The sequence below is a fragment of the Paralichthys olivaceus genome, chromosome 8 (genome assembly GCF_024713975.1).
Source record: "Paralichthys olivaceus isolate ysfri-2021 chromosome 8, ASM2471397v2, whole genome shotgun sequence".
Classification (NCBI taxonomy): domain Eukaryota; kingdom Metazoa; phylum Chordata; class Actinopteri; order Pleuronectiformes; family Paralichthyidae; genus Paralichthys; species Paralichthys olivaceus.
The window spans coordinates 2,769,613-2,789,527 of NC_091100.1; the positions used below are offsets into that span (position 1 = coordinate 2,769,613).

At 42.1% G+C, this 19,915-nt stretch overlaps 1 protein-coding gene across 2 annotated transcripts in view; it reads right to left on the minus strand.

Moving 5' to 3' along the window:
- LOC109643409 (voltage-dependent T-type calcium channel subunit alpha-1I-like) overlaps positions 1–19,915 on the minus strand; it is a 146,245-nt gene that overhangs the window by 96,541 nt on the left and 29,789 nt on the right. For both annotated transcript variants that reach the window (XM_069530618.1, XM_069530617.1), the window contains one exon: positions 5,847–6,252. In XM_069530618.1, coding sequence (XP_069386719.1) covers positions 5,847–6,238 — 392 coding nt within the window. In that variant the 5' untranslated portion in view covers positions 6,239–6,252. The remainder of the gene's footprint in view (positions 1–5,846; positions 6,253–19,915) is intronic.

The window sequence follows — 19,915 nt, forward strand, 5'->3', positions numbered from 1 at the left end:
AAGGTAATGGTTATGTTTCCAGTTTGATGAAAACACAAACACACTAAATATCCGACTCGTGTTTGATCCACGTTTTGAGTTTGGTGCCTGGTTTTCATGTCTGCTGTCACTAGCAATCGCTTGTAACACACACAAACACACACTCACTGTAGAAAATGAGCAGGATACATACACACAAAGACGCACATTATCATGCCTGACAGACAAATGCTCCTACTCTCTCCGTCCATCACACATCAGCGATGGTAAAAGCATAAAGTACATAATGTGATTCATACATTTTCCTCTACACACTCGTGTTACCACACACACCGTCAGTGGGAATTCCTCGTGGGCGACTATTCCCCGTCTGCGTCAGACCGCTCTGTCAACATGTGGCAGCAAGCATTTCAGAAAGAGGAGAGCTGGGACAGGTAGGACGGCGATACAGGAGGAAAGAACAGAAACAGACACAATGACTGCAGCAGTTAACCAGAGCGGAACCGTCTGGCGAAGATGTGAAAAATGCACACAGCTTTTTTTTTTTTTTTTTTCAGCTTGAAGGAGGCATTTTGGTGTTTTCATCTGCAGTTTGTGATCTGTATAGTTTCAGGTACATCACAGTGAACTTGAAAACAGCAGTGATAACAATAAGCAGAGGACGCTCACGTCCAGTGGCAGAAGGGAAATGAAACAGTGAAGACGATCAGGGAAAGTGGTATTTAAAAATAATACAAAGACTGATTGAATGTGAAAATAATAGAGAAGATGGCAGGTCCTTGTATAAAGCCGCTCCCCCTGTCTGACAGGGTAGGTACAGTGACATTAGCATAGTGATTAACAGTCACATTATCATAATGATTTATACCAACATTAGCATATGCAGAGTGGCGGAGAGAGAGGCACGGGCCAGAGCCAGAGAAATCCCGTCAAGAGGCTGAGAGGAGGAGGGAGAATGAAAAAGAAATGATTCAGTGGAGTGGAAGAAGAGGCAGGTTTTCCATCACAGCCGTTGACAGCTTCAGCACTGTCCACTCCAACACGTCTTCATAGATACGTTTCCTCGTCATGCATGCTGCATGGCTCGGTCATGAGACGGGAGCGTCTCAAAGAGGGAGACGAGCTGTCAGTTCTATTCCCTCCAGCAACACAACCACGACCCGTGTCCTCCTCTATAGGTGGAAACACTGACCACTGCATACGTGGACTGGAAATACTGGGCAGAAAAAATGTGGTTTCATAAAGGGGGCTGTTTCTGTATGGAGTCAGATCACTGCCGTCTGGGAACTTGGAATCATGGTTCTCCTGAGATACACGTTAAAACCTCGGAGAAGGGTGTTGTGGGTAAATAAAGGTCTTTCACCATTTCACAGATTTGAACATGAAGCGAGTCGATTGACTCATTTTCTGTCAGACATGTTTGAAACACAAAATAAAAAATCTCATCATGCTCAGGTGAAGAAATAAATGAATCGATAAATACGGTCTTTCAGGATTCAAAGCAAATGGAGGCTGCGCAAACTTATGTCAAGAGCAGCAGCAGAGCACATGTCGTCCTATGGTGCCAGAACTACACGGGTCTCAAGTCAAGTGGATTTATATTGACAGCAATTTGCGAAAAAGGGTTTTTCAGGTCTACGTAAAACAAGAACAACAAAACAATCAAACAGAAGCTGGAAGAAAACATTTTTAAAATCTCCCGGCCGAGGATCCATCTCTACACTTGCACCTCTAACTGAAACTGAATCATAACGCGTTTGATGCCTGGTGCTTATTGGGGAGCGGTGAACCGAGCGGACCGCTCAGCACCGCCAGGCGTTGTTGATTTTTCGATATCATTACCAGTATCACCTGCAGCCGCTGCCAGTGAATGAATTTGGCAATTACATTGATTTTCCTGAACAAGTCCAGTTTAACTGCATGAATCCAATCGTCAGCCGCAGCCTCATCCCTGAGAGGATATTTCCCAACATCCTCCTGTGTTCAGTGGTTCAGCTAAATCTCTTCTTTTTTTTTTCCAGGCACAGCACTCGAGGAGTCGAACTGATAGGATACCCATTACCCAACCTGATTTATGACACCCCTGTAATTAAAACGTGGTTATCTCAATGTAATGTATGCATGCTACACTTGAACCCCATATAATTTCAGTGGCAAAGACATGTCCAAACACAACATTACAGGCGTCGGAAAGCATTAAACTGCGTCTAATCGCCAAACCAATCAGCAGCCAGACGGCGGCATCACGTGACCAGGGGATGCTCATTAGCGGTATGAACAGATGGACGCAGGAGAAATACGGAAAAAGTCTCCTGTGCAGTTTTTTTACGGAGCCACTCATTGAATTCAAACATGCACAGGTGAAAAGCATCAACAAAACAAGTGTGTGTGTGTGTGTGTGTGTGTGTGTGTGTGTGTGTGTGTGTGATATTGCCAGAAGCGCAGAAAGCCACGTGTTGGTCCAGAGGAGATTGAAAGTGAATTGGAAGCTATTAATCTGACCGCTCGCTCTCACATTTGGTTTGGAGCAGAATATATATATTCACTGTATGTGCTCTGTTTCTCTCAGCACTCGTCTCTCTTCCTTTATATCTCCTCACATTGTATCTCCCTCCCTTCTTCCCAATCCACAGGTTCGGATGTGTGGAGCAGCATTTCACATTTCGGGTTTTGGAAGTGATCTCCATTAATCCCCCTCCGCCCCTCGCGCTCTGCTCTGCGTGAGGGGACTGGGTTGTGTCTCTGCACGGGACCTTGTTAACATGATATTCACAGCTCCACACAGATGCGCATACAGCGACAGCACTCCCTCGTTGGAAGCTGCATTTGTTGAGGAGTCGGGAGGAGAAGCCGCAGACCGTGACGTGTTTGCCTTGGCGTTTTTGTTTCTTATGCAATTTTGTTTCAGCAGGGGAATGAACGATTTAGCAGAGACAAACAGCAATATCACAGGGATTATAGACTGCTGGCAGCACCTCCGTTTGAGCAAGTTACTATATAGAAACAGAAAACTCAAAATATTGCACCTCTGTCCAGACTCTGTTCAGTTCACTGTCTGATATCTAACTATTATGAGTCAATGAGATAAAGTTTTGGTTGTAAATTGCGGCTGAAGGAAAATACAAAGCAGGGAGCTGCCTGGAGTTGTGGTTGTTTTTTTTTTTTTATTCCTGGCAGATGATTTAATTTCTCATAAAGTGAAACAACATTTTGATGTGTGTTAATATTGATGAAAGAGAAAAAGACTCAAACTAAAACGAGCAGCTGAGTAACCCGCACTAAAGAGCGAGTGCAAATGAAAGACAGGAGGTAAACTGAAAGATTATCACCGACAGCAATTTGGAATAAACGCGAAGTGACAAAAGTTTGATCTGTCTATTACTGCGGATTGCTTTATTATTATTATTATTATTCTTCCGTGCCTCACCTCCTGCGTCTCTACACGTTTTAACAAATGATTTAACCTAACCGAAGAACTCCGTCTAGGAGAGAAGGGATGGAGACGAGTGACGGAGAGAGAGGAAGGGAGAGGTGGAGCTGAGGCAGACAACTGAAGACAACATGAAAGTCTCAAAACTCTTAGTCTATCATCTTTTTAGACCCTTTGACTCTTTTTCGTTTTTCTTTCCGTTGTCTCTGCAACTTGAACTCTATCGTTTTTTTTTTAGTTTACGTTTTTACTACGATAAAAGTTCCCTCACTTTCATGTTACGCTCTTTGAGTTTGTCAGTGCCCTTGAATTTCTTTCCAGGTCACGGCGGATCGCTCCGGTCAAATTTTCAATTCCCGCACGCATCACTACACATGAGTTAGTGTTTAGCGACCGAGGAGACACGTGGGGGTCTACAACTACAGAAAAAAAAACATGCTGCAAGATATATATCACAGAGGATATTCCATTTGTGATATGAGTTAGTTCATGTGTTTAGTCACTGCCATGTCCTTGAGTGTTTCTTTTTTTTCACTGTCGTGCTGAGGCCTGGATTTTAAGTTTCGGATATTTTCATTTCTTTGTATCTGCCACTCTGCAAACTGAGAGCCTTTCTAATGTTCAAACACCAACTGCCTTGTCTGAAGTCTAAAATCCTACAGTTTAAATTATATTATATTGTTTGGTTACAGCGGAGACTGGCAGACAACCTAATAACACAACAGGCTCGATGCATTCCCAAACCAAACGATGTTTTAGACAGGGGCCTTTATCCAGATTATTTCCTTTTTCCACTTTTACTTCATTCATTTATGTCTTTTTTTTGCATTATTACAAAAGGTGGATTAAAGGATTTCCTGTATTTCACTTTTTTATTAATGCCCTCAAGCAATTTATGCCAATATCCCTCTGGAATGAAATCAAGCACAGCCACGCATCCAGAGAGAGAGTGGACTGAATGTTTTCATACACACAAAGAAGATTTCACTCGTGGATCAATCTACTGCACAGTGGACCTGGTCAATACAAGCCTTTTTCATTTTAGAGGGACACACACTCACACACACACACGCACTCACACACACACACACACACACACACACACACACACACGCACACACCTCTATATTCACTCATATTTCCTTCCATGCAGTTACAGACCTGTAAAAATATCCTAAAGAAAAGCATCACACAACTAAACGTCTATATTTGTTAACAACTTAACCTTTGTGGTAATGAATAAAAATGTTTCCACAATAGTGAACAGAACTGTTGGATGTGTTTACGTGGACGGGAAGTTTTACATTTAACGTTTTGTCGAAGCAGAGAATTCGTCTGTTCTCTATCTTTAGCTTCAAGGAGTTTAAGACTAAGAAAGTTAGGAAATCTACTGTGGTATTCAATAAATTCTACTTTTCTTGTTTTGACTTTTATATTTTCATCTATATTGTATGTAAAGCACTTTGAGCTGCATGTTCTTGTATGAGAAGGTGCGATACATATATTATTATAGCGTTGACATAGAAATAAACAGCCAGAGAGAGAAACAGACAGACAGAGATTGAATTAAAACCAGGACAGAAACACAGACAATTAAACAGAGTGTTTTTTTTTCTCTCTCTCTGATTTAAGAGATTTCCCTCAGGAACACATTTCATTCCGATCTGAACGGATGGTTTGCCTATTAAGCAACTCTTATTCCTTCTCCTGTTTCCATTGGTTGGTTTTAAATCAGGCCCGGGCACAAGCTGATGTGATGCCTGCTTAATGAAATGATAGGAAGGCTGAATGTCTACAAACACAACATTTCCTTCCAGCTCATTCAGGCTTCCTGTCACAGGAAATCAATTGTGTCAGCTGACTCCAAACACACAAACACTATAATTGTGTCTGTTTCATCAACACACACGTGCTAATCTGGGAAGCTCACCCCTGACAGAAACATCAGTGTGTGTGTGTTTACACAGACTTCTGCTTTTAACTCGGAACACTGAACGTCGCACAGTGACGACGCAGCATCGGGGGGTTGTGTGTGATTGACAGGCTCTCTGGAAGATTGAACCAGGAACCTTCCAATTACTGGATTACCGCACTAGCTCCTCAACCACATCACTCATTTCTACTGTAGAGATAGTTCTCCTGGATTTCTTCTTAAGTTATAGTGGAAGAAATGCAGCTCAATGGAAAACTCAGCTTGGAACCGGGGCATCTCTGAATTTGTCAGATGAGGTGAAACATCGAAAAAAGCCAGAAATGATTCACACCTTAATCCATCACAGACTAATGGGAAATTAAACTTTTGAGTGAGACAAGGCTTCTTAATGTTTTCTTTATGGCCTGGAAATAGAGAGATGTTAAAATGATGATGAGTGAAGATATCGAAGGAGGATAATCCCTCAAGTTGCATTCATCAGGATTCACGGAGGAAAAAGGATATGGGCTGGAGACCATGCGGATGCACAAGCTTCGAGGGCAGGTTGTCTGCTTGAGGCAGAAGAAAACTACCGGCACCAGCTCGGGGTAGGGCACTATTAACACGCTGGTGTCACTGCTGGCGTCATCTTCATCACACTCCACGACCTCCTCCTCCTCCTCCTCCTCAATCCTTTCTTCTTCTAGAATAATCCCTTCCTCCTCTATTTCCTCCTCTTTCTCTTCCTTTTCCTCGGGACACGGGAGGTGGTACGGGGAAGGACCGCGGGGGGAGGAGGACGTGACGGCGTCATCGCTGTCGCCTCCAGCTATGGCTGTTGTTACCCTGGAGATTGCCGTCGCCGTCGGTGCCGCTGATGTTGCAACGCTGGGGCCCTCCTCCTCCTCGCTCGTCATGGCAACACAACGGTCTGAGATGGGAGAGAGAGAGAAACAGAGGAATTAAAAATGAACTAAATTTATTGTGGTTCTCTTATTCATAGAACAGGTGCTACACTTCAGCGAGAGGATGAGGAACATCGAACATATCGTGATGGAGGAATTTAGGAAACAGAAACTACTTTATTAAGGGTTTGAAGACATGGATGTGTCATAGACTTCAACAGAAACTGACTTCATTATGCAACTATGATTAGAAGTTCCTCTGATGATCAAGTCTCACAGCTAAAGGATAAAGCATCAACGGACATCACAAGTATGGCTGAAACTTCCCCGATCACATTTTTGAATTACAAATCAGGAAACAGATTTTCTGTCTGAGACACAGTGATGCGTGTTGACCATCACTGAATATTAAGTGAACTAAATAGTCGTTATGCTAAACTATAAGCTCACAGGCTGCTGGCTCATAGCTCATCCAACTCACTGCCAGAAAAACAAGTGAGAGAATCTCCCAGGACGAAAAAAAAAAAAAAGGAGGTCTACTCTGGCAGAAACAAGAGGCAGAGAGAGAAAACAAGCACAAATGATTGTGGTTGTAAAGCAAAGTGGCTGAATGCTCAGAGGTTGGCGGGAGAAATAAAGGATCGAGGGAAGAGAGAGCGACGAACAAAAGTTCAGTGGTTTAGTCAGAGGCTTAGTGTTGGGAGAAATCAATACTGTGTAGACTGGAGAGAGAATGGACGGAGCAGGAGTCCTGATATGACTGAGTGGCACCTGCCCATGGATTTCCAATGAGTGAGCCGACGCACGATTCTCGGCGAAAGTCCACTTCACTCATCCCCCCCTGGTCGTTAAAGCAGACTCTGTTTATTTAGGCAAAAAGCAGGTTTTCAGGTTTTACTACAAAAGGCCGACTCCAGTAGACCACCAACAGTCACTGAGACACAAGGAGACAAAGAGGGACAAGGGGATCTCAGTCCATCGTCACTGTTACACGTTCACTGCAGAGAGAAGAGAGAAACCAGCTAATTCAGGCAGATGGACGAGAGAAATATCTTGTGAAGAGGAAAAACATTTATTCTAACAATGAAGAGCGAAGAGTTTCCCTCTGTGAATCACAGCAGGGAGTAAAAAAAAAAAAAAAAAAAGAGTTCTTAATGCAACAAATCTCTGCATCTGACAGAGTAATCATCAGGGCTTTGTTGAGATAACATAAAACTTTACCGAACCCTGTGGGGAAATGAGGTTTTCGCAGCAGCGGAGAAACAGGATCTCTGCGAGGAAAGTAAAAAAGATGAACATAAACATGAGCAATAAACCGACGGTGGAGATTAAAGCAAATGAATTCACACAAAAAAAACAGGATCTAAACAGTTGTAGATTTATTTCACCATATGTTCTTTATATTGTTGACAATTGTTAAGTAAAAACCAACAAACCCCATCAAGCCGGCTGGAAATTAGGACTGTGACGTGTTGCATTCAAATGTTCTGAATGTTTCTGAAAGTCTATAAAAATGTGAAAGTGTCATCGAATGTCATATTATATTATGTGTTAGACAGATGCAGCTCCTGGTGCAGGATGTGAGGCTACTTCACTGAATCACCCGACTCCAGATAAACAACACTGGAGTGAATTCATTTGAAAAACTAACTGTGGAGGTTGGAGTCTAAGGAGTTTAACTTTAATTGTGTTGTTTCACTGTGGTTTCACCCCCCCCCCCCCGCCGAAACTGAAATCCTGCATAAGGCACACGTTAGATTTCACATTTGGGACAATCCAGTGGGAAATATTGGCAGCTCTGCAACAAACAGTATTCAATACTGGCAGAACAACAAGTGATTTCTGGGTTGAAAGAAAAATGCAGTTTTATCTGGGTGAAACTAATTTACTTGAAACATATGGTATTGGATTGGTACATAGATTCACGTACTGCCTGACCCAGCATTTAGTATTGGTATTGGACAGACAAATTCAGATTGTAGGGTTTTTTTTAATGGTTTGTTCTTCAGTGGTTTTGACAATGCTGCCCCAGGCGTAATGTTCATTTTCATAGATTTTCCTCAAACTTTACTCAACAACCACAATGATGCAGCACGAAGCAGCAAAACAGAGCGAGACTAACTTTTGCGGTGAAGCGTTATCCTGATTAGCCCCGGACTTGCCTCTCCGTGGCATTACTCACAGACACAACAAACAGGCCGGAGGCTGGTGAAAGCAGAAAGATTAAAAGTTCAAGTGGATGTTTCGTCCAGGCAATAATGAAGTATTGAGAAACTCAGAGTAGAGGGAAGAAAAAGGACTTAAAGTTCAAGTGGGATTCGGTTACACGGACACGCTCGGATGCTTTTTGGACAAATATAAAAAAACGTGGTCAGCGACTTTAGACAAGAAGACGGCAGACAGAAAGGAGAGCATGTACAGAAAGTGCATCCAGACAGTTTCTCCCCATTATAAGTCCTGTCTCCATTAAAAATGCAAAGTGCAGGAGAGGGTGACACATCGCGGCTCATTAGGGCCGCCGGGGTGGGATAGCTGCTGTTTACTGTCGGCAGCAACACAACGCTTCGGCTTCACTGCTGTTGTGTTTGTCCTTTACAGCGAAGCCAAATAAGGTTTTGTATCGTGAATGTGACAATTTAAACTTTTGTGTCTTTGTTTGGGGTTTTTTTTTTTTAAAAGGAAGAGGGACTTTTGCAATATTCACCACAATATATACCGGATTGCTTGGTGCATTCTCAGTCCCTGAACCACTGATGAAATGCACCATTAGCCTCTGCACACTGTATTTCTACCTGTTCTCTGTCTGCAGGCTGGTGCAGTGCGACACACAGACTTCAATTTAATCCAAAGAAATAGCGAACACATACATCAGCACTTTCCTGGCCTTTGTTTCTTCTGATGGACCAAATTTAGGCTCAGATGTGAAGAACACGGCATGAGATTGTCTGGGTCACACATTTTGACAACAGGATACAAGTCTGGAGCATTCAGCTGACGGACAGCCCCTGGGTAGAGCATCCAGGACTGAAACATTGAAGATATATATAATATATAATAGTGGTGATTTCAGTAGAGGAAACACAACAACAGTTTAACAGCGTTGCGAGTGACTTTGCAAGAGAGTGTTTTTTTAATGTTTTGAAGAACAAGAAAAATGCTCCTTTGAATGCCGTGGCGTAATCGCATCACTCTGGTGACCCACTGGTTTATTCAAAACAAAACAGATTCCCGAAAGTCAAAGGCTATTCCATTGCTGAATTACTCTGAGGGAGAGAAAACAAACATGTCAACATTACTGCCAGTGTCAGTGACCTGAAGATGCAGTAAATCATTCTGAGGAGCATCTTAGTCAACATGCCTCGTTAAGTCTGAACTAACGACTCGTGTTACTGAATCACTCTGTTGAATAATAACCATAATTTTACCGGGGCAACAGACAGTGGATGTTAAACAAGATGGGGTTTTTTTCGAACAGCGAGAGCAGCTATAGCTCAATGTCAAACAAAAAGCCTGTCTATCTTACATTTGCGGCCTCATCCAGATCCATGCCAGCATGCATTGCTTCTCAAATAGATGATTTAATGATGAAAAGATTATTCTGCTGAAAGATTAAGAGTATTCAACAAACATTTTAAATACTGTTTTACCCATTTATCCTGGTTTCAGCTTCTTAAAGGTGAGGATTCACTGCTTTCATTTACTGCGAATGTGTCGCTGTGGACTCACAATTCTCCCAGTTCTCTAAATTCAAGAACAACCAATTGATTAGCTGTGAAAATACAACCGTACAATTAACGTCGAGTGGAGCTTGGTGAGCCACATTCCTCCACCAAGGCCAAAAGCCCATCGTGTCACAGGGAGGTCCGGGACCCATTTTTAATGAGAACTTCTTTGGGTCATCCCCCAACACATAAAAAAATCATGTAAATCAATAATCAATCAATTTTACGTTATCCTGACAGTCAACAAATGACGTGGACATGACCCCTCTTGACAGAGGCAGCGATTGCTCAGTTAAGGATCTAAATACATCCTCCAGCACGGGTTGAAGCTCTGGACAGTAAAGCTAATTTCATGGCTTAGATGTTGGTATACTCAGCTGAAAGGCAATAAAAACCTCACTGCCATCTCCTCCACGTTGTTGTTAGGCCTGAGTGGCGTGTGTGCGTGTGATTAACGACACCTGTCAGACACGGATCGACCTTTTACTGATCACACGTCAGCAGCCGGCTCGTACATCACAGACTCCCACAAAGCTTAAGGGTCGCGATGAATCTAGAAACCTGCCATAGTGGAAGGAGGGAGGGGCATTTGAAATGTACAGAGAGACAGAGAGAGAGACAGAGAGAGAAAGAGAGAGAGTCTGTGCAGTGAATTATTTAGTAAAGAATAAAAAGTGAGATTGAGTTTTTCCTACAGATATATTTGATTTGTTATATTTTGAGCACTAATCAGACTAATGCAGAGCGGGTACAGTAGGCCTGTGTTATATAGACTACACAAAAACACACAAACACACAGCTCAGGAACGATTTAATTAATTTGCTTAGTCTGTTAAATATACATGAGGTCTGAAAGCAGGGCTGCTGAATTGCCTGTAAGAAATGTCTCAGTGTGCGTGAGTGTTTGTGTGTCAAGTCATGGAGGGGTGTCTGTGTATTTTCACGTCTTCTGCACATGCACTGACTCATTCCTCGGCCTGCAGAACAATCGATGCTGCGACTCAAAGTATTTCGGAGGTCCTGCAGTAAGTGGCTGCTTTGAACGCAGCGATTTTTCATTAGATGCTCCGTCAGCATCCGATGCCCCAATTTGCGAAGACATTAAGACGTTAATTCTGTTCGACACTAAAATAACCACTGAGCTGTAACAAAGCTTTACTGTATTAACAGGCCGCTTCCCAACCGATGACCAAACAACAGACTTTTATCAGTGGATTCTTCTTTTTATTCAACAAAAGCTGCCGTAGAAACGAGCGAGCGAAAGCTGAATCCCCTCTTGTGGTACAGTCGGCATTCAAAGTACTTTGGGTTATCTCCAAAAAAACAATCACATGCTGCATCGAGCGCTGCTGAAAACTGAAGTAGCAGTGAGAGACTCAGTTTTCCCAGCAGGAAACTGCAGCAGCAGCATTTCAGTTTGCTTCTGGAAAGTGATGCTCACCACAAAACACTACAATAACAACTGTGAAAAAATGGCCTTGAGGAGTTGAGACATGACACAGATGGAAAAAAGGACTCGAAACAAAAGTCAGAGTTTAAGTATAAAAACACAGTTTGCTGTAGTTACTGGTACTTAAAGGTGAACACAAGGCCGACCAGTCGAGCCAACGATGTGATGAATCAATTAAGGATTCCTGCATGACTCGATTGGCTGATTGGCAAATATGATTCGATCGGCTGCAGCCGGTGTTTGAAAAGAACGAACAGCGTTTCGGGTGAAACCACCGATGTGTTCATCACAAAGCATTGAATGGCCGTGCCCCAGACGACACCAGGAAGGTATCAACCCACCGGTTTTATTTTAAACACTTTGTAACTTTCTTAATAAAGTTAATAATTCTTTTTTTCATTATTATAATAATACAAAAAAACGCAAAGGAATGGCCAGAGAGTGCTCATTAGTGAATTCCAGACAGTTCTGAGGGCTCAATGGCCTCACAGGTTAACTGAGAGGCACAGAAACGCACTGATACACACATGCAAACTCATAAAGACCATCAGATGAGACCAAACACACTAAAACAGCCTTTACACGCTCATTAGGACTGAAACACAACCTCACACGGATCCAGCCACCAACAGGCAAACATCTGAGGCTATTAACGATGTCGGCTAACCCAGAGCAAAAGGCTTTAGGTCCAGAAGAGCCCATTGCTGCTCCCACTATCCCACATTGACATTTCCCTCAGCTAACAACGCGAGCCGTCTGCTCATCGACTTTCCCACAGAGAAACAAACACTGACATACGAGCGCCCATTCCTCCGTTCACACATGTTCGCACATGTTCACACCAAACAGGCTCGGTTCAGCGATGGATTTTTAAAGCGGCGGAGAGGGAGCAGAGTCAAGGAGAAGCACCGAGAGTTAAGGGTTTAATTTGAGTCTGTTGGAGTCTGTTAATATTAGACCAAACAGAAAACAGAGGATCGTCTGGAGTTCTGACTACAACATTTTTTATTGACTCTATATTTAACAGTTTGGACAAATAGCTTATAAAGTCAGTTTGTTTTTTTGTCTAAATTGATTTGCTCTCCCGACAGAGTGAAGACGTAGAGGTTTGCTATTTTCCCAGACGTTGAATTATCATTCTGGTGGAAATTAACCATCCATCACTTATCAGAACCTCGTGAAGGCGGCAGCGCCATACGAATAGTGGCCAGACACATTTGTCGTGCCCTCAGGAAATCATTGCTTGTTTACAAAATGCACAAGTCGAGTCCCATTTGAAATCTGAAAAGTGACAGGGCTATTTTCAATCTAATTAAAGTTTTTTACTGATAAATGAGCCAGTGAGAGAGATTGTTAGAAATTTCTAGTTAATGCATTATTTTTAGTCGTGTCACTGCAGGGCTCGTGTATTCAAAACATTGATTTCTTTCAGTTTTAAATGGAAATCAAGAGATATCAGTAAAAAAATGAATCTGTATGTCCACTGATCCATCAATGCCACGGCCCATGAGTCTGCTTTCGTGTTCCACACCTGCTTTTATTTATGTCAAGCTCAAAGAAAGAAGAAGGCGGAAAAGTCCAATATGGTTTAAGCAATGAAGAATGAAGAAAGCAAAGCAACGACTCACCCAAAGCTTTTCATTACAACTGTTTTTATACAGCAAGAAATGTCTTTTCAATTCAATGTAGTGAATGTAGACACACCAGATCTGGATTTTTTGCACACACTTAAGATATCAAGCCTTTGAATATGCTGGATTTATCATCAAGATCCATGAATCATTTCTAAGGAAATCACTGAAAAGTATATCTCACAATATTCAAGTGAGTGATTCCTGCATCTGCCCTTTGTCTGGGTTCATGCAAAAATGTGGCTGCAGGTGAACGTATCTGTTGTCGGCCATATCTCTCTTCTCGCAAACAAACTACAGTGTGTCTCCGTTCTGGATTTCAGAGAAGAGCCAGTTGGCTTCCGTCCATGAACTGCCATCACCTCACCTCTCCATCCTTCCACAGGACTCCGTAGTTGTTTGGCTGTAAGACAAATCGTCCCTGAATAAACACCTCTGCGCTGTCTCTACCTCACATGAGAGACACGGGCAATGGCCTCTGGGCTCGTGATATTCGGGGAGTCAGTACTACCAATTAGGGTTTACGCAATTTGCCCAAAGCAGAATACTTCACTGTAGTTTATATTGTATTTACATATGCCTGTGTGCCTGCAAGCATGTGTGCAGATATGCCCACTCTGTAGGTGTGGATGATTCTGCTTATTGGCAAGACTCAATAAGCTCCATGTGATTAATGTGGGTGGGAACAACGTCATCCTTCCTCATATTGACATCTGAGAATCAACATAGTGTTCGGTCTCCCAACTAGATTGTGGCACGGAGCTCCTTACAAGATGGAGCTGCAAAGCTATTCATGCACCTGCATCATATATTTAGCACTGCACATTCAAATCACAAATTAATTAGTTAGCATTAAGCGCTGACGTGCAGTGGACCTGGAACATTTGGGGCCACTGGGGTCCACCCTCAGGGCAGTCTTAATGGGCCCTGTAGGTCGGGGGAAGTGATTTGATTAACCAGGACTTCTGGGGTCCCCAGGCTGGCTGGAGGTTATTTTCTTCTGTCTGTGTCCCCTTCATTTTAGACTAACATCTCAGACAAGTCACCATAGTGGTGTCTCATCCCATTTTGACTGTGAGTGTGTAAGTATTCATATATATAACCTTGTGTACATGTGCCATCCCTCACGTGTTATCCTCTCCCTCAGAGTGCCACAATGTGTAGGTCGCACCAGAGATCACACCTCGGTAAAGCGAGCTGACATCTTCATAAGCTGAGGAAATACCCCTGTGCTCCACATATGACAGCTAACAGAATTAGCCTTTAAATGATAGGAGAGTTATCCCATAAACCTGGTAGAGACAATAAAGAAGGCCAACGAGGGTTGAAGGGGAATTAATTTGTGAAGCTGACGTTATTTACTGCCACTGTAAGCAGAGGAGGAAAGAGGGCGGGGTGGGGAGAGAGAGGGAAATATTCCTTTTAATAATTAAATTTCACTGGAGAACTGCTCCAGAAGCATTTGTGAAATAGCAGATATTGCAGGTTTCACTTTGCAAAGTGAAATTCATCTGTGAATTCTACCAGGAGCCTTAAATAGTGAGTTTAAAACAAACGTCTCTTTGAAAACATGTTCAACAGCAGCTGTTTGGTATCAGTAACATTTATGCAGCTACAATAAACTAATCATAGATATCTTGAAAATACACAGAATGGTTATGGGACATTTTTTGGGTTTAAATATATATTTATATCTATATATATAAAATACTGGAGGGTAATTACGTGTACATCACAAGTAGAAGTAGAGATACTGGAAGACAGCACCTCAGCACAGGGGACCACCTGCACACACCAAACAAAAGATTTAATCAGACGATGTTTCATCCCACGACTGTCGAGTCAAACAATTCAAACAAAACGACCTTCTGCTTTGAAGTCAGTGTTCCACGCAACCACCCGGATTCTCCTGCATGTAATGAAACTCCTAATGAACACGCCTGCAAGCTGCCGTATGCAAATTAACATTCTCTGTTAATTTGTTTCCTTTCTGGAAAATCCACACGTGGGAACCATTTTTTAATCATTTTTCTCTATCTTCCACTTTCACTTCTTTTTCTTCTTCAGTTGTTCACTGCCGTCTCAACTTCCCACAATTGCTTCACACTGGAAAACAAACCCAACTTTAGTTCTGATCCAGACAAAGAGCCACTCTTTTGGTCGGACTACATTTCCGAGGCACCTTTACAATTACAGTGGCTACACAGAGGGCCACGTATCTTCGCAGACTGTCGCACACATCGTTGTCTCACGTTCGACGAAACATTAACTCCGACAATGCTGCTCTCGTTCTGATGAACTTCACCATTAAAGCCGCCGTGCAGCGGCTGTGAAGTGGTTTGGCAAAGTTTCCTCTTTTAAAAGCAGTCGACAACATGAATACAAATCAATAGTGTGTCTTTCCAAGCCCTCTTACTCATTCTTTATGGTTCATACACCAACACAACACTTCTTATTGTCCTTTTCCTCTTTCACAGACTTGCTTTGAGTAGAACGTTGTTTCTCCTTTACCCTTTTCACTCACGCTAACAAAAATGTTGTCGACTCTTTGCACGTTCATCCTCGATTATATCCCAATAAACACACATACACGCAAAAATCCACCCTGTGCCGAAAGCAGATTCATCATAACCCCTCCATTACGATTACTTAGCATATTTATTAGCGCTGGCATCCCATGGTTGTCTTACATAGACTTGTACCTGTGATTTATGACTATATCCTGGCATTAGTCATTGTGTACTCAACAAATCTATTCACCATAGTAGTTGTGGCCTATTACTGTAGATTTCTACCAGTTACCTCAGAGTTAATCAATTACTGAGCAGATATCTTGTATAATTTTGTATTAACATAATGAGTGAGAAGAGTTATTGATGAATAAACTCTATACTTTATTTAATTTACTGTACGTTCAACCTCTGATCTACAAACCAGACGTCCTTCATGACCCACTGCCCACATTTGTCACCACCCACCCGTCCCCTAATCAACCTCCCTCACCTCACATCTGTGTCCTAAATGTGACGGAGCTGATCTGTGACACTGAGCCTCTGTAACACTGCGAGTCAACACTGTGCTGCATGTAATTGGACTCCGCACACAAACACACACGCATCCCAAAACATCCCAATTACTTGTTGCGACTCCAATCAAATCTGCATTTTACCTAGATCCCAACTAATATGGATTTTTGGGGGCTGCTGAGAGAAACACAAATCTAATACAGACCTATCAGCCGACATGTAAAAAGATAAATACATCTTTACGGCATTGTTTGTTCTGCATATATAAACACATTACCGTTATGTTAAGAAAGGTTAGGTTCATTTCATCATCAAAAAAAAGAAAGAAGAGAAATTAAAACAAGCAAGTTTATTCGTTTGTACTTTTCTTTTGTATTTTTCTTTTTCGAGTGTTGTTTTTCATTATTTCCCTCGTACAGCCATGGTGACTGTCACTGTTCCTGTTAAATACACAATGCTGCTTCTGTTTATTCCAAAACAAACTGGCGTTGCTGCTGGAGACATGAGACACATTCCTCCCTGTCTCCCATACACAGTATCAAACAGACTCTGGGTGTTTTCATCCAGCAAAAGTTGCAGCCCTCAGGAAGAAAAACTGAATTCCTAACAATATGGTTGGAAATTCTGAGCCTCAAATGAGTTCTAATAGAGTGGACTCCAGACAACTTTGCTGTCTTTATGATTCCTCTGGCCAGATGTCTATCTATGAAGAGAGATGACTGAATTGATGGATGGATGGAAGGAGTGAGGTAAATAAAGAAAGAGGTGAAGATAAAAAAGAGAAATGCAAAGACAGGGGAGGATGGAAGAGACCACAAGGAGGGAAAAAACAGTGTGAAGGGGAGAGAAAAAAGATGTCTTGTCGAATCGGGGTGAAGTAACATGGTAAACCCAGCAGGGAGCTGACATAACCACCAATCTGCTCGCTGTGTAGCAGGGGGCAAACAGTTGGACTTCCACAATAACCGAGAACTGTGGTGCACGGGGTGACTGGATGAGAGCCTGTTGAATTATTCATCTCCATGTTCAACTTTCCAGCTGCACTGTTTTAGCCTGTCCGTGTCCTCTCTTGGCTGGGACATCAGGACGTGTGTGTCTGTGGACGCGTGTGTTTTTTTTTTGTTTTTTTTATTTACTGAGGAAAAGTTGAATCAAGATGCTTTTTTAAGATATTTCCACAAAAACACATCAAGTGCATTCACAGCTTGCCTCCAATGACCAGAGCAGTTCCACTGGAACATGCTGAGTGTTCAGTGACCTTGCTCAAGGGCAAATCCTCAGTTTTCAACCTAGAGTAAAAGTCCCAATAGAGTATTTAGTCTGGGACCATAGACAAAGATGGACATTGCGTCTCCACTTCCTCCCGGTACGTGAAGCCAATGTTTCACAGAGAGCAGCACGTTCGACAAAGGTCTAGAAAGCAGCAGTGTTTCTTGGATGCTTTGAAGATCAGTGGGTGTTTGTGATAGTTTGCGTATAAATAGGCTTTCAGAACTCTGATGCAGTAAGTTTAAAATCTACAGTTAGGTGCATAGTACAGCAGCTCATATTAATCTGAAAACTTGCAGCTTTTTCCCTCCCAGTACGCAGAGCAACAACTTCTCTCAGAGTATCTACCGATGCCAAGTACAGATCCAATCCCTGTGCCGTCTATTCCCCCCCCGTATCTCCTATCTGCAGTATATACCTTACTGGAACTGCAATTATTTTTAAGTGAGGTAACATGAGGCCAGGGATTGCTGGGGTGGCAGTAAAATGGAGTCAGGGGCTCACCCTGATTGAATGAGGAATGTAGTGCAGCTGCCAGAAGAAACACTGAAGTTTTCTTTTCATTAATTTGGCAATGTCTTCTTGACTGATACCTGCTCTGCCCGATGATTCACAAAGTGAATGTCCCAGTAGATAGGTGTAGAGGTCATAAACCTCGCCTCCCTCCGTATTAACGAAAATTATTTTTGCCGTTTTAAGGTTCGTTGAAATAAGTTAATCGATGCTATAAAAATAGAATGAAATGTTAAGATCGAAGCTGAAACTGACAGGAAATAGGTTTGGTCTAACTCTGTCTAAGTTTTGCAATATTTGCCAGTGAACAATAAAAGTGAATGGAATCTTACTCAATAAAGTATCTGATCACTTTTAAGACAACATAAAAATGGTGACTATATCTTTGGTAGAATGTTATTACTCCAGAAACTGACACAATTCAATTCTTGTAAGAGGTAAAATACACATTTGCAGAGCTCTGATGCAGAACCTAAGCCATTGTGCATTTGTTTTGCTCTAAAATTGCAATGGCAAAAACGGTGGCGTAAAAACTCTTTGGCTCAAGTGTGAAGGCAGAAACGTAAGAGATGGTAAATAAAATCCCTGGATAATAAAGGGTAAGTGAGAAAATGTTTCACTCACAAAGTAATTTGGATTAACTGACCCTTTGAGTGATCATTCAGGTCCGTTGAGGTTAATGTGAAAATGTTCCCACTGGTAATGCACAACACTGCTACACATCTCATTGCTTTTGTGCTTCTGACAAAAGGCTGAAATGATCGTTCAGAACTAAATGTGGCACACAGAGTAGGAATTTGAGAAAGTGGTTGTCATTCAGACTCGGTGTTTTCTCAGCTCCGGTGAGAAAAAACCGATGACGCGTTCCTCAAAGTGATCTGAGGCGATTACGACCCTCTTTTGTATCCGTGTGTAAGAATGCAAACAAAGTCGCCCAAATACTCCTGAGTAATAAACTTTATTTATGTAAATTCAGGTGTGCATCAGAGGTATATTTGTATTTATCTGTGTTAGTAGGTTTGCTTGTGTGTGAAGTAATATCAGTGTGGTTCTCAGTGTGTCCTCCATTAGTCTGTGAGGGTGTGACAGTACCAGAGCTCTAGGATCTATGGCTGATAAAAATAGAACGTGACACAGCTGTAGTTTTCCGTGGGACTGGTACTTTACACAATCTGTCTGTAGTCACACTTTTTGTCTGTAGTGCTGAGGGACAGAAGAAGCTGCGTCCATAAATCACCCATTCACTTCCTGGGTTACAGGATCCATAGATGCGAGGGAGGTCGTGAGGAGGAGCGTAAATATGCACAACCTAGTTAGTGTGAGCGATATGTCACTTTCAGTATCTGGGAGAACGAGGAGGTGAGCTGCATGTTGAGACTCCAATTTGTAGAGTTTGTTTTTCCATCTGTGTTTTCTAAAAATACATATCATTAGCATTGAATATGTTTTAAGAGCGTATTTGTTTGGTTTAATGAACACATGGTTACGACTTAGAGGAACAAAATGTTAGAATAAGTAATGCAGTGTTTATTTGGTAAAGAGCTTGATTAGTCTCAGGGGAGAGAAACTACTAATTTGTTCCTTCAAATGAATCATTTCTTGATGTAATAATTTGTCCCCTCTAATAACTAAATTGTGCCCTAACATTACTCATCACGCCCAAGTATGAATATCCTCTTTGTCTGTAACAAAACTTGCTTTGCACCTGATTTCATTGACCCTCCACCGTTACCATAGCAACACATTCAGGCCAAACTAAGGCCCTAATGCCAGAGTGATGCAAACGCATATAATCTGTTTGTTTTCCACATGTTTTTGAAAATGGACAGAACAAGTGACTGTTATTTTTTAGATATACTACAAAATAAACAAACAACTCCGAGACGTTTGTGTGGAGGTGTCCAACACATCAGAGACGAATATCACTTTCTGCTTGATTTCCTTTGTTTGTGGTTTGTTGTCTGTCCCAACTTTGAAAATTCCTGCATGGGAGAATTAGCTAATGTTACTGAAACACATGTCGGGCAGTTTAAAGGTTAGTTGCTGCGGACGCCATGCAAACTTTTAAAAATGACATT